The sequence below is a fragment of the Gobio gobio genome (genome assembly GCF_949357685.1).
Source record: "Gobio gobio genome assembly, chromosome: 23".
Classification (NCBI taxonomy): Eukaryota; Metazoa; Chordata; class Actinopteri; order Cypriniformes; family Gobionidae; genus Gobio; species Gobio gobio.
Genome location: NC_137119.1, coordinates 29,024,010 through 29,038,397, shown reverse-complemented (window position 1 = coordinate 29,038,397; position 14,388 = coordinate 29,024,010). Strand labels below are relative to the sequence as shown.

The 14,388-nt window shown below is 38.5% G+C and overlaps 1 protein-coding gene across 3 annotated transcripts; it reads left to right on the top strand.

Moving 5' to 3' along the window:
• The first annotated feature begins 6 nt into the window (after positions 1 to 6).
• On the top strand, positions 7 to 13,964 carry nup58 (nucleoporin 58). Of its 3 annotated transcripts, XM_079806941.1 has the most exons (14): positions 8 to 356; positions 948 to 1,105; positions 1,197 to 1,229; positions 1,748 to 2,017; positions 2,103 to 2,265; positions 2,344 to 2,409; positions 4,175 to 4,349; positions 4,433 to 4,512; positions 4,604 to 4,722; positions 4,824 to 4,906; positions 8,277 to 8,478; positions 11,864 to 11,947; positions 12,855 to 12,947; positions 13,229 to 13,964. In XM_079806941.1, exons 1-14 carry the CDS (start codon positions 277 to 279, stop codon positions 13,396 to 13,398), a joined length of 1,776 nt encoding a protein of 591 aa, XP_079663067.1. In that variant the 5' UTR covers positions 8 to 276; the 3' UTR covers positions 13,399 to 13,964. The 3 variants fall into 3 exon arrangements, with proteins under 3 accessions (XP_079663068.1, XP_079663067.1, XP_079663069.1); XM_079806942.1 differs by lacking the exon at positions 12,855 to 12,947 and having other exon boundaries at positions 7 to 356; XM_079806943.1 differs by lacking the exons at positions 11,864 to 11,947; positions 12,855 to 12,947.
• Positions 13,965 to 14,388: the final 424 nt, after the last annotated feature.

The window sequence follows — 14,388 nt, the reverse complement described above, 5'->3', positions numbered from 1 at the left end:
AACCAAGGAAACAGAAGAAGAGGAGATTTTGCGCGGAAACACGGAGAAGAAACGTTTACATTTCTTAGAAATTCATAGTCATTAAAAATAATAATAAAGTAGACCTTGGCCGCCTTGTTTAGAGTCTTGTATTTATATTTTCCCAATACGCTTCAGAATTTTGTGGCAGTTGCTTTTATTATGCTGCGTATGCCGTAAGTAGTGTGTTGTTTAGGGCCTCCACGAGGTCGGACCCGCTTGATTTTGATTGTCAAGTTTTGGGAATTTAAGTCCAGAATGTCCAGCTTTAACTTCGGCACAAGTACCCTCGGGTCCACCGCCACCGGCGGGGGCTTCTCATTTGGAGCTGCGACCAGGTATGGGGACGCATCCTGTCATTTTTCAACAATGTGCTCATTTTAAACTAGTTATGCCGAACTTTGTGTAAAACATAAACGCATGTCTAAAATGCCAGCTTAAAATATTAACTAGAATTGCCTGGTCAATAACAATTTGCTGTTCTCACATTTTAGAATTGGTTTCACTGGCGTACAAAAGAAAAAAATGTCCTAATTTTTTCCCTATACGTATTTTCTAAATGTTTTAAGCTATAGTACAGTTCACTCCCCCACCCCCCAAATAATACAAAGTTCTGTAATCAAATTCTGTCATGGTCAGTCACTATAGTATATGTTAGGCAGGATTACATCTTGAGTCATTCTTGAGTCTCCTTTTGTGTTCAACAAGTCATACAGATTTAGAAGAAAATGTTTAAATGTTATATATAAAGTGTATATTCTGAATCTGTATGACTTGTTTGTGTGTGTGTGTGTGTATATATATATATATATATATATATATATATATATACTCAAAACAGAGATTTTATATATATATATATATCCTTTTAATATCATTAGGCGATATTTGTAATACTAATATTTTTTGTCTTATGTATCTTTTTCCAGCACACCTGCTGCAGGCACGGGTGGATTCACACTCGGAGGTTTTGGCACGCCGACCTCCACGCCGGCTGCCACTAGTACCACCTCCACAATGGGATTTGGGTCCAGTTTATTTGCACAGAAACCAACAACTGGATTCTCCTTTAACACACCTGCCTCAGGTTCCTGGCTGCTCTTATGACAAAAATGCTTATTAGTTTGACTATAAATACCATTGTCATGGTTAATCCACCATCTTTTTAACACTTTTAGGGGCTGCTGCTTCCACTACTGGCCTTGCTTTAGGTAAGCAGTTCTTCAAGAAGATAACTAAAAGAGATTGAATAATTTGTCACTTTATTCCATCACTTTTTTATATTACATTATTCCAGTGGATCTCAACCTTTTTGACTCAAATGCTGTCCACAACAATATTATTTAAAACAAGAATGATATTTTTCCTTTACTCACTATTTCTAAAACCTTTTTATCATTGATGCATATTTCATTAGATTGTGCTGGTTTTAACGTTGTGAGAAACCTTTTACTCAGTTAACTCTTTTGAAGACATTTTTAACAAAGTTAGACCAAATATAGTTTTAGAGTTGTTTTTTTTTAACAAAAATAAATTGTAAAAACCTGATATATTTTTCTTGCCATGAAAATAGCCACAAAAGCTGGCATGGTGTTAAAAAGAAACAAACAAAAATATAATCTTGAAGCCCCTTGGATATTTGCTGCGGTCCCCTGGTTGAGAACCACCGGTTTAATCTGTCAGTCGTGCTTTCCTCACAGTCACTTTTTGTTTTTTTGCCTGTCCTTAGGGAGTCTTACCACCTCGACTGCTGGATCCACTGGGTTCAGCCTGGGCTTCGGAAAGCCATCGGCCTCTGCTGCACCATTCTCACTGACCACCACCACCTCTGCACCTGCAGGCACAGGCCTGACTCTGGGTTCCGTCCTCACCTCCACAGCCCCTCAGACCAGCTCCACTGGCTTCTCCCTTAACTTGGGAGGAGCAACCACCACTTCATCTGCACCTGCCCCGGGTTTTTCCTTTAGTTCAAGTCTCTTTTCCAACCCTGCCTTGACAGGTCAGTCTTTTTTCACTCTGTGATCATGTTACATTCAGTTTAAACTAGTATTTTTGCTTTCTTACTTATTTAATGTGCGTTTCAGGTTTGGGACAGTCTACATTAGGTGGACCTCTGAGTCTGGGTGGTTTAGTCTCTACCTCTATTGCAACCACCTCTGCCCCTGCACCCAGTCTTGGCCTGGGTGGAGTAGACTTCAGCACTTCCTCTGAAAAGAATACTGACAAGTTATCCAGCACCAGACCGGAGTAAGAACCACGCCACAATAACCTTTTGACTCATCATAGTTTATGTTATTGTTCTTACAATGCTGTTTATCTCTACAGGGACAGTAAAGCCCTTAAAGATGAAAACCTGCCTGGGCCGATCTGTCAAGATGTGGACAACTTTCAGTGAGTTCACCACTTGTTGGGTGTTTTAAAGTTACCATGAAATCAAACTTAACAATTCTTATTTTTTTAAATAAATTTTGCAGTGTTTATTTTAAATGATTAATCTGTACACATCATTATTTATTTGTAAAATGTATGTGCCCTCCAAATCTTTAATCAAAATAACTCCTTCCTACTTGCAATGACATCTATTCTCCTCTCTGATGACGTTTTTTCGGCATGAGGACGGGATAACCTGTCTCTTCCATGAGATTGTAGCAATAGACACAATTTTAATCGATCCAAAGTTTTCACGTGTCGTCACACGCTTATAGGAACGCCCACCTGGAGGGCAAAACAAGGCTCTCCTCCATTGCCCGCTAGTCATTTTTACCAGGGTTGTAGTCAGTATTAATGCGGTAAGACAGTGATATTAAAATACCAAAGTCAATATACACCTTAATGATGTTGCATACTTTGTACAGGAAAGCAGACGAACACAGAATATTAGTGCAACACAAGGTTTCCCGTTAGGTGTTTTCCCCATCGAAACCCATTATAAAGAAAAGACGTTGCATTCATATTCTTGCCTCATCTACTCGCCTGTATATAGTATGCATCATCAAAAAGGTGTAAACTGAATTTGATCTTTTAATAGCACTGTTTTAGTTCATTAGAGCACTTTAAGGGTGGGTTGCACTAAGGATTCTTTAGCCTGTCAGTTCACCCTCCGCCTGCTGCTTTATCAGCTCTATAACTTTACTGCGTAATTAATCTGTGTTTAAAATGAAGTGGTGCAACAACTCGATTTAAAATAAAACCCATATCAACAAATCCTTTAAACTTTGCTTAATTTAATCCTTATTGGTGCAGCTCACCCTATAGTGTTTTTCACGTTAAGCATTTTAAAAACGTCCCGCTGTTTTCAGTGAATGAAATACTGCAGCAGGTGCTGTATATGGATCATAAGTGCCCAAAACGTGCATCTTGTTCACATATTTTTGTTTTAAGATGGAAATTTGACAGGCTTGTGCTGTAGTTATATGGAGTTCTATGCCGGTTTTGCTCTCCAAGGCTCCGCGACAGTCACGTGACTGAAAACTATGGATTGATGGACAAAATCAATATAATTTTTCTTGTTTGAGAAGCCATTTAACTCAGCTATGTAATTGTTGGGAAGAAAAGACTGTAACCACTAGGGCTGCATGATATATCGTTTTAGCATCGTTATTGTGGTGCGCATCCACAGCGCAGCATGTGTGATGTCAAGTATCGGGATCGCAGTTGATATACGTGATCCGTACAGATCAGGCCCCATGGTTTAAAACTTACATAATTCTCAGATTAATAGCAAAATTTAACCATCATCGAGTGAAAGTTTATAATTTGCAAGATAACCCAATTCAGAACTTGCGCCCTGTTTTTTGTGTGCACCGACAGAATGCGAACACCATTCTCTTTCTCTGTTCTGTCTTCATCTATTTGTGCATAAACTGACACATACACAAAATTATGTCAAAATGCCCTTACCAGTGAGCATCCTCGTAAAACACAGTTGCTTATTGCTTGCCGATTCACTCCCCACAAAATCACCCGTCTTCCTAGAATGATTAATTCTTTCAAAAATCAGGCTTTTCATATGGTGAAACTCTTTTCATAACGCAATATAGGCTATATAACAGAAAAACAAAATATTGCATGTATAATATGTCACTTTTTTCCAATATCATGCAGCCCTAATAAGAACTTCCATTTCATGCCAACTTTAATATCTGTTGTTCCACAGGAAATTTGTCAAGGAGCAGAAACAAGTCCAGGAAGAGATCAGCAGGATGTCCTCTAAAGCCATTCTCAAAGTGCAGGAGGACATCAAGACACTCAGACAGCTTCTCTCTGTTTCTGCCAGTGGGCTGCAGAGAAATTCGCTCTCCATAGACAAACTGAAGTTGGAAACTTCTCAGGTTAGTCAAATGTCCTTCATACCATTACAAACAGTTCAGCTGAGCATTGTTCAATCTTGTAATCCATCTTTTTCTTCATCCAGGAATTGAAGAATGCTGATATCGCACTTCGCACGCAGAAGACACCTCCTGGACTCCAGCATGAAAACACAGCACCTTCTGAGTGAGTGAATCTGTGCGCTTCCACACCTGAAGAAAGTCAAAGTTGCTTGCTATTAATTGTCCACCAATGCGCTGTCCATCTCTCCCTCCAGTTATTTCCGGGCTCTGGTGGAGCAATTTGAGGTGCAGTTACAGCAGTACCGTCAGCAGATTGAAGAACTCGAGAATCATCTGACCACCCAGAGCAGTGGCTCCCACATCACACCTCAAGGTTTTAATCTACTGTCAACTAAATAAAACCCTGCTCTGATTCACATGATCGAAACGTAGATCTTGTATCCTAGTGACTTTATGATGTCATCTATCATGTAGATTTGTCCTTGGCCATGCAGAGACTCTACCAAACGTTTGTTGCCCTTGCTGCACAGTTGCAGGGCGTTCATGAGAATGTTAAGGTAAGTTCGGAACAATTTTATATTATTTAAAAAAAATTTTTTATTTAAATATACACACAGTACTGTTCAAAAGTTTGAGGTCATTAAAATGTTTCTTACTGTAATGAACTACATTTGTGAAATATTTTTGCATTCTAAAATAAGTTTTCTTTTATTAAATTAATGTTAATATATTTTAAAATATAATTTATTCCTGTGATGGCAAAGCTACATTTTCAGCATTGTTACTCATTCAGTATCATTCATCAGTCACATGATAATCCAGAAATATGCTGATTTGGTGCTCAAAAACGTAATTTCTTATAAATGTTGAAAACTTTTTGTGTGTTTGTGGAAACAGTAGCTGCGTTTACATGGACCCTAATAATCTGATTGTAATCGGACACAGTTAGAATAAAACAGTCACATGTAACCACGTCAATCGGAATGAATTGTCCAAATCTGATTAAAATTTCCTTCGGGTTGTAACGTGTGGTTTAAACCCTTTTTAATCCGATCGAGAGGACATGTAAACACTTGATAGGTTTGAAAACCGAAATTGGAATGTACTGCACATGTGCAGTCACGTAGAAATGTATGACTCGTGGAACGAGCTGTTGTTGAATGAAGTGTCATAAATGACTGTTATCATTCTAAAAATTTTCTTCCAATCATTGTCTGTAGAGTGGAGCAGGAAAATGTCCCACTAGTCCTTGTTTCGTACTTTCATCCACAGATGCCTTGTTTTGGGTGCAGAAATGGGCATTTTTACTGCTCTATTAATATTAGCAGCACGGCACAAAGCTTCATGTGCTCGACATTTCCTAATTAGGACCTGAAATAGATAAATATCGATGCCCGGTTGCATAAAGCACCTTAAGTTTAATTTTCCCTTAAGTTCGCCCTTATGTTTCCCTTAAACCTAAGGGTGTTGCAGAAAAAAACCCTTAAATGTTACTTAAGGGTTTCTTTAAGTGAAACGTCATAAACACTTAGAATTCCCCTTAAATGCTGTTTTTTCACTTAAGTAATCCCTTAAAAAGCGTTAAGTGTTACAGAAAACCCCTTAACAGTCATTTCCCTAAGTATAACTTAAGGTTTGGAAATCGCAACCTTAAGGAGTAACGTGGACAAAAATAAGACGACATGGCTGAATTTATGGAACCAGCTGAAGATCATTATGTGCCAAGAAGAATTTTTAGGGATAGGGAGAACCCTTTGGACCATCTTAGCGATGAAAAATTGTTGCAAGATTACCGATTTGACCGTCACACATCGCAACCACTGTGACACTGAACACTTGCAGTCATATGTACATTTCTGAATGAGAAGAAGAAAAAATCACATAATTAAAGAAGTCGTTTGACGTTATAAGTCATTAATGTCTTTTAACTTATATGTTTCATATGTTAGAACCGAAGCTATAGATTGTGAATTTAAACATTTCTCGTTTACCAGCGGCAAAAGTCAGGAGGACTAGCCGAGGTAAGGCTGTTCCAGGCGGGTTACATGAGTGCGAGCTCCCGGCGACACCGGGATCTCACAACATTATTAAATAGGCGCTATTTTTACAAATAAACCACAGATTTGAGCTTTAAACAACTGCATTCTCGACTGATCAACTCTGAAAAATACTACTGTTATTGTGTCACGAAATTTAGTTTTAAATGTCGCGGCCCCGCACAACCACTATGAAAAGTGCAAAAGGACGCGCGTCAATTTCGCTTCAAACTCTTGCTTTTTACTTTGAATGCATTCGCGTGTCCAAAGCGAGATGGACACGCGAATGCATTAAAAGTTCAAGCGTCAAACTAGACGCGAATTTGGCGCTCTATTCACGTTTGGTGTGATTAGTGTTAGTGTTTTGCGTATCTATGGCAACAAGACTTTTATAACGTGAATCCAGGATTGCTGTCGTAAAACACTTAAGGGTTTTGCATATAATCTCTTAGGTAAGGGAAACATTTAAGTTATTCTCTTAGGTAAGGGGAAATCGCCCCATAAGTATCATACTTGAGGGAAAAACTTAAGGTGATTTATGCAACCGGGAACAAGTCTCCTCTTTAAAACAAAGAAAATAAGCTATTTAGGAGAATAGTATGTGCGAACAGTGGGAAACTTTGTATGTTTGTGCAGTGTGCGTATGTCAAAAAAATCAATTCCAATTTGAATCTTGACATAAACGCACACATCCACCCGATCACTTTATTCAGCGTTCATGTAAACACTAGGGGTGTGACGAGACGCTTATCTCACGAGAACGAGATCTTTACAAAGTATTTTTAAGAAATCCTCAATGATGAAATACATGATGAGAGAATTGTTTGCTATGAATATAAATTATCATATGCAGTAAAAGACAGCAATACTCAAGCACTGTAAAAGGTTTTGATTCTCTTCAGACCTTAGAACTGCACATGATTTATGATCTTCTACAACTTTTGACCTCCTAACTGAACTCTTTTCTACAAATTGATCATAGATCAAGTGCAAACAATAAGTGCAACCATAATCCAAGTACTCAATATTCTCAATATGCAAAGTGCAAATAGAGACCACATTTTTCATCAAGCATGATACAGAGCTAAGAGATGGTTATAACTACACAGATAGCTTTCATTTTGGGAGATATTCTCATGCCTCAGGGAGCGGCTTTCAAAAAGCGGTAACGTATTGAAATCGCGTTTGAATGTGCACTCGCGTTTACTTTAACTTTCGCGATCGTGCGTACTCTGTGAATAGGGAGCATTTTAAAATAGATATTTGCATGACACTTATTTTGCGCAACAAATCCTCTGCAACGTCCCTGTCAGTCTTCTTGTCATGTGATCAGTGCTGTGCACTATGTACGGCTCGAGCAGCTCGTATTGGATGAGCTGATGGAATTAAAGCGACCGTTATCCACCTGAATTAAATTGTTTTTATTTCTATAAAAAGCAAAACTACAGTGGAGGCGTAATGTAAACGTAGCGGTGACATATTCTATCCAAACTTCCCCCTCACACTCCGTCATGACCATATAACGCAAGACAGCTTTTCACCTCGACGAGAAATCTTGTCACATTTTAGTCTCATCACACCCCTAGTAAACACTTTGTTCAGATTCTTCGGATTGAAACTCAAGTGTCCACGTAGCTAGTGATAATTTTTTGAGTCTTTGGTGAACTGGAAGTACATTATTTATTTGAAATGTAAATATTTTATATCATAACTGTTTTTAACTATAATTTTTTTATTAATTTAATGCTAAAAGGTACTCTTTTCAAACGCATCTTTGACCCCAAACTTTTGAACTGCAGTGTATAATATACACATTCTTTAGATTAGATTTCATTTTAGGATTAAAGCAGAATGATTTTGTTTGTAAAATCTCCTCCTCTCTTCTCTGTAGACTCTCAAACATCAGTACCTGGGCTACAGACGAGCCTTCCTCGACGACTCCTCTGACGTGTTTGAGTCGAGGCGTGTTGCCGGCAAGAAATGGCAGAGCTCTACACACGTCACCACAGGCCCCGCCCCCTTCGGCAGCGTTCCCAACGCAGCAGCCGTTGCCATGGCTGCCACTCTCACTCAGCAGCAGCAGCCGGCTCCAGGTCTGACCGCCTTCAAGTTCTAGACATCTTGACCTCTAGACTGATAGAATGACGAGGGGAGGGATGAATAGAAAGAACGAGGGAAGGGGGGAAATGACAGAAAGGCAGACAGAGCTCAATAATTCAAGAATAAACCGTAAATTCAGTCAGTGCCATGTCTGTTTTTGTTTTATATATTTTTAAAATTTGTCTCTCTTGGAGATATGGAGCAACAGGGTTCTTTCAACATGCATCATGTGACTCTACGTGTGCCATCTAGTGTGTTGTGAGATTTTAGATGCTGACTGTCTTGCCCACTTCCGTTTTCTTTCTAATCTATTTTCCTCTCTGTAAAGCAGGCGCATCAAATGCTATATAGATACAGCCCTTACGTTTTAACCATATGGGCACATTCCAAATCAAGTAAGGGTTTAGAAGGGGTTTTCCCATCTTGAGGTGTTCCGTTTGTGTTTTTGATGGATGGGTTTTCAATTTCGAGTGGCACAGAATGACGTAGGATTCCATCTCTGATATTCCAACAGCACTAATGTAGCCACACTACACAAAGTAGCCAAACACTTTGTAGAGTAGACTCGTACCTGCTACACACGGATTAAACACATTCACACTTATTTCCGTGTAACTCACATTTTTATAATAATCAACTAAACCTATATTCCTTCATGGAAGATGTGAAAGTTGATATTTTGAAGTGCCAACATACACTTTTCTGCCAACACAACCGCTGAGGCTTTTTGAGCTATATGTTGTTGATTTAGATGGCTATATACAGATAAAAGCTGGCCAATTCTGTTAAAGAACATGTTATGCAGGAAAGAGATTGTCGTACCTCAGGACAGGAACACCTTTAGTTCTTTCCATATTTTTCTCAGTTGATGGCATCCTACTGCTAACATGCATTTTGTTAGCTGCATACAAAACTATTCTTGAATGATGTTAATAATCGATTGTTTTGAAGTAAAGCTTTTTGCATGAGCCTCCACATCTCGTCTGCGATCAGTTTAAATACAGGAAACGTGCATCATAACGTCTTGATCTGTCAGAACAGCAAGTAGGTTCTTGTTTGGTTTACTAATGGAAAGATGATTTCAGACTGTTTTAATCCCAAATATATACATTGGCTTTCTTGTTGCCGTTGTGATGATTTGAATTAACTGGATTTCCATGAGGTTTGCTTTGCATATATATGCATGTGTAGATATGTGTGAAGGGAGTGTGTAAGCTACTGATTCTGAGGCGCATTAAGTTCATTTATTGCATTTCATTCAACAACTCGGTGAACATGAAACTTTGTGTGTTTTTTGTTCTTGATTGAAGGTTTCTTTGCTTTGGTGTGATACCCTCCATCCGTCTGTAACCATGGTTGCATTTGTGGTTTCCATGGTGACTTGCTGGCAATAATAGCAGGTCGGAGGTGTGAGAGGTAGTGTTGGATGTTCCACTTCCAATGGCACAGAATCAATTTGTTCTGGGTTCTCAGTCTTCAGAGACGAATCAAGTTACAGGCATTTTTGATTTGTGATTTTACTAGAAAGAAGTGGACAAAAGGGCTTCATCCGTGTGATCCATTAATCAAAATCATTTGACTGAAAACTTGACTGTTCCTCATTCACGTTTTGGCATTTTCACAATATATCAAATTTTTTTTAACAGTAATACAGTATTTTTTGGAAATGGACTGTGCCTTTGTGCCTAAGAAAGTCTAGGCCGTTGTGGGTCCTTTTCATATTAAATGAACTGTACATACGTAGTGCGCTAAACCAATGGCATGGCTTATTTAGTTGCACAGTTTTATACACACATCACCAATTGTGAGATATAGTTTTTGGCATTTCCTTGTAGAATCAGCCCTATCACAAATGGACTGCAGGAAAGGTCTGATAAAGATGAAAATCACACACAGACACTAGTTGTTGTTCATGTTCTCACTTTATTTAAGGGCTACAACGTTCAAGCCTTCAGTTTGAGTGAACTTGCTGCTTTATGGGACTGTTGAGGGTCCACGGTGAAGGATTGTGCCAAACTTCAGTATTCAGAACTGCAGTTTTTGTGAATCTTAGCCTTTTGATGGTCCAAAGCTGCTATTTCATGTTTAAATCCATCTTTCTCTACCATGGCTGTCATAACTTGAAGGTCTGAGTAATAGTGGAGGTGGTAATACCTTTTCTAACACCGTTTCGAAAAACATTTCTTACTAAAGAAGAAAGCAACATGCATTCCGCTTTGTGGGAAAGATGTGAGAATCAGATCGGATAGTCCGCCTGTGGACGTCCACCACAGGCTGTTGCGAATCTCAGATCTTACAGGTTTTCTTTTGCTTTTGATCGCCAATCTATTATACAAACAAATGCTCTTACTGCATGTCATGGTTTTAAAAAACGCTTTTAGGAATTTGTGGCTTTTGCGTGTTGGTACCTTATCAAAGCTCTTAAACAGGATGTCTGTTTATAGACATGTCTGATCCTCCGTATACGTTTCCATTCCTTGGAACACATATGGGGCTTATTATTTTGGTTGTTTACAAATAGTATCATAGTGAATTATATAATCTAACTTATAATTTGAATTTATTTTTTTTGATTATGCTTGTTGATGCATATGAAATTGTGTGCCTTTTGGATACAGCATTTAGTCTTAACCATTGTTTAAAATGCATTTTTGGCACAGGTTGGCTTTAATCGTTTTTAACAGTGTTAATGCCATAGCTACTACTAGGAATCGGTTTGTCCTCAACTGTCTGTCATGTTTAATGTAATTTGAATTGACAATAAATCAGTTTTTTTTAAAGAAAAGCCCTTGTCTTTGTTTCTTTTTGACTGATAAATCATTGATATTTGTCAATGAATTGGATAAAAAGACTGCATTTGAGATGCTGATTTATCACATCTCTAAATTAAAAATTGAATCAAATTTAAACCAGCTAAAAGGAAACGAGACAGGAGCACATTTCATGCATTAAGTAATAGCAGGCTCATCAGATTTACTTTAGGAAATAAGTAACTTTTGTCCCAAGTTATTAAGTGACCTAGTTAATCCATCAAAATAAGAACACGAGTGTGGCTCCAAGGTAAGTAAAAGCTAAACTAAAGCGGATTAGTACAGTAAATTAAACATTTAAATTGCAACCAGTAGTGCCTATTTTTTGATAGTGTAGTTTGCTTTTGCTCATCATAATGAGCAGTAATTTAGATGAGTGTTAATTAAAATCTACACTGTGCCACTTACTTTCAATAAGAAGGACTGTGTCCAAAAGATGCTTTCAAAGCATGTGCTTCTCTCACAAGACTGTAATCCATTTTCTTTATGAGTATGCTAATTGATAATATGGATCTGATATATATGAGTGCATGAGAGTAAGTTCCTCTGCTCTCTTTTTTTGTCCCAGGACCACAGGCGCCCTTGGGGGCCAGTTTTGGCACTCCATTTTCCTCGGGTATTGGCACTAGCATGGGCTCATCAAGCCTCGGAGGTACTTCCTGTAATATACCTCTCCTCTCCCTTTCTATCTCTACACTCTTCACAAGTCTTTCACTCTTATTCAGTCTTAAAGGGATAATTCATCCCAAAATGAAAATCCTTAATGTTTATTCACCCTCATGCCACACTGAACCCATATGACAAAAAAAGAGATATTTTGAAAAATCTTCATGCAGGCCTTTGTCATACAATGATGGTTCATAGTGAGAATTGCTGTTAAGCTCCAAAATATAATAGAAAATGCCACATAAAGCGATATAAAAATGGTCCATGCACTGTATTAAGTCTTCTGAAGTTATGCGATAGCTTTGTGTAAAGTAATTCACTGATAATCTTCCCCTCCAGTTTTCTGTTAACTCAAGAATTTGGGAGGCAGTGCATGGCAGAACAATTTGTTCTTTAGAGCTAGTTCTTTTCGATAAATTGGTGTGTCCAGTTCCCAAATTGTACTAAATATGGTAAATCACAAATCACAGGGAAATATTGTCTTAAATGTTGGTCTTTTTTTATACAAGGCTGTCATTTGACTTCAGAAAATGTTGAATATAGTGTGTCATTTGGACATAAGTCATTTTGGAGCTTTGCAAGCATGATCTCTATAGTGTTGTATTGCGCAAATGGTTTTAAATGACTTTTGTTACTGAGTGGACAATTCCTTCAAAGATGTGGAACAAATCAGGACTTGTTTTGTCGTAAAGATGGTTAGGTTATATATGGAACTTGTATTTTTCACATTTCCCTAACCATGTTTTTCCTTCATGAATTTTTTTTTAGTTAATCTCAAATATAACTCATCATTCATTCCTGGCCCCCGTTCCTCTGCCCTATGACTGCGAGGTTATCTCTGGTGTATATGTAGTCGTAACACCTAAATGCCCCCTCCCTCTGTCTCTCGGCAGCGTTTGGTAGCGGCCCTGGGTTTGGGGGCGCAACAGGAGGTTTGTCGTTCGGGTTTTCCTCTAGCAAGCCATCTGGAGGGAGCCTGAGCGCAGGTGTGTTTGTTAGCACCCTCCTCCATCTTCTCCGCTTTCATCAACACTAACCATACTAACTGCTCCCCCTTAAATTTAATTTCCCTTTACCCCCAAAATGCATCTACATCATGCTGCTTAAGGGCAAGCACTGCAAATCAGAGATTCTGAAATGTAAAATTTGCATGGTTTATTTAACAGCTCTGTAATGTGGCTTGCTTAAATGCCCAGTAATGCTTTTCGGTAGCAGTAAAAGTTGAGAATTTTTACCGCACTCATTTTAAACTCTATTTCTTTATCAGGGTTTGGAACATCGAACACCTCAGGCTTCAACTTCAGTAACCCAGGCATCAATGCATCAGCTGGGTTGACCTTTGGTGTTTCCAACACACAAACTCCTGGATTTGGGACAGGTGGGCCACTGCTACAGCTCAAAAAACCACCAGCGGGAAACAAGAGGGGCAAGAGATAAAACAGCAAGTTGTTTTGGGGTAAAGGGAAATGTCACGAGGTAAAGATGAAGTGTCTCTCAAATCTTTATTTTTATATATATATATATATGTGTGTGTGTGTGTACATGCATATTTTCTCTGTTGGATGCCATTTAAAGAATTTGAGATTTTGTTCGCCTTTTACCCATGACTGTGCTGTTCTCTTTTGTTTACTGTTGTCCCATGAATTGCATAAGAGCTAACGGATGCACAGAACACCTGTGAAGGAATTTCGATGTAGATGCTCTTGGCATTGATACTTTTGAACTAAGTTTACCTGTGTCAGTGGCTTTATTTTAAACCACATGCGCTGTGATTGTAAATGTCAACCCATCCTATTAAGATGACCTATGTAATCGGTTTCCTGGTTAATTGTACCAAATAGATGTCAACCTGAATAAGAACCTGTTAAGTTTGTATACCCCATTTTTGTTCTTGTCTCTTTGTTACCAAATAGTGAAAAACATTTCTATACTTAAGCAGACTTTGTGCAAACAAGTATTTTTCGACTCGAAAGAAGTTTGTGTTATTAAAAGATGCGACAATGATATTGTTTTGAGTCTCTTTTTTGGTATGCATCAGGAGTTTGTAAGAAAGATGCGTGTTTTAATTGCTGAGTATATATATATATGTTTATATATATATATATATATATATATTTTTTTTTTGTATGTACATAGTGCATCCTTGTGCCATGTGTTCCCTTGGTAATTAAGCAACACGCACCCAGCCATCCACGCGATGTAAAAGAAAACATGATTCATCAGACCAGGCCACCTTCTTCCTTTGCTCTGTGCTCCAGTTCTAATGCTCACGTGCCCACTTTTGGTGGTGGTGGACAGGGGTCAGCATGGGCACCCTGACTGGTCTGCAGCTATGCAGCCCCATACGCAACAAACTGCGATGCACTGTGTATTCTGACACCTTTCTATCATTAACTTAAGCATTAACTTCTTGAGCAATTTGAGCTA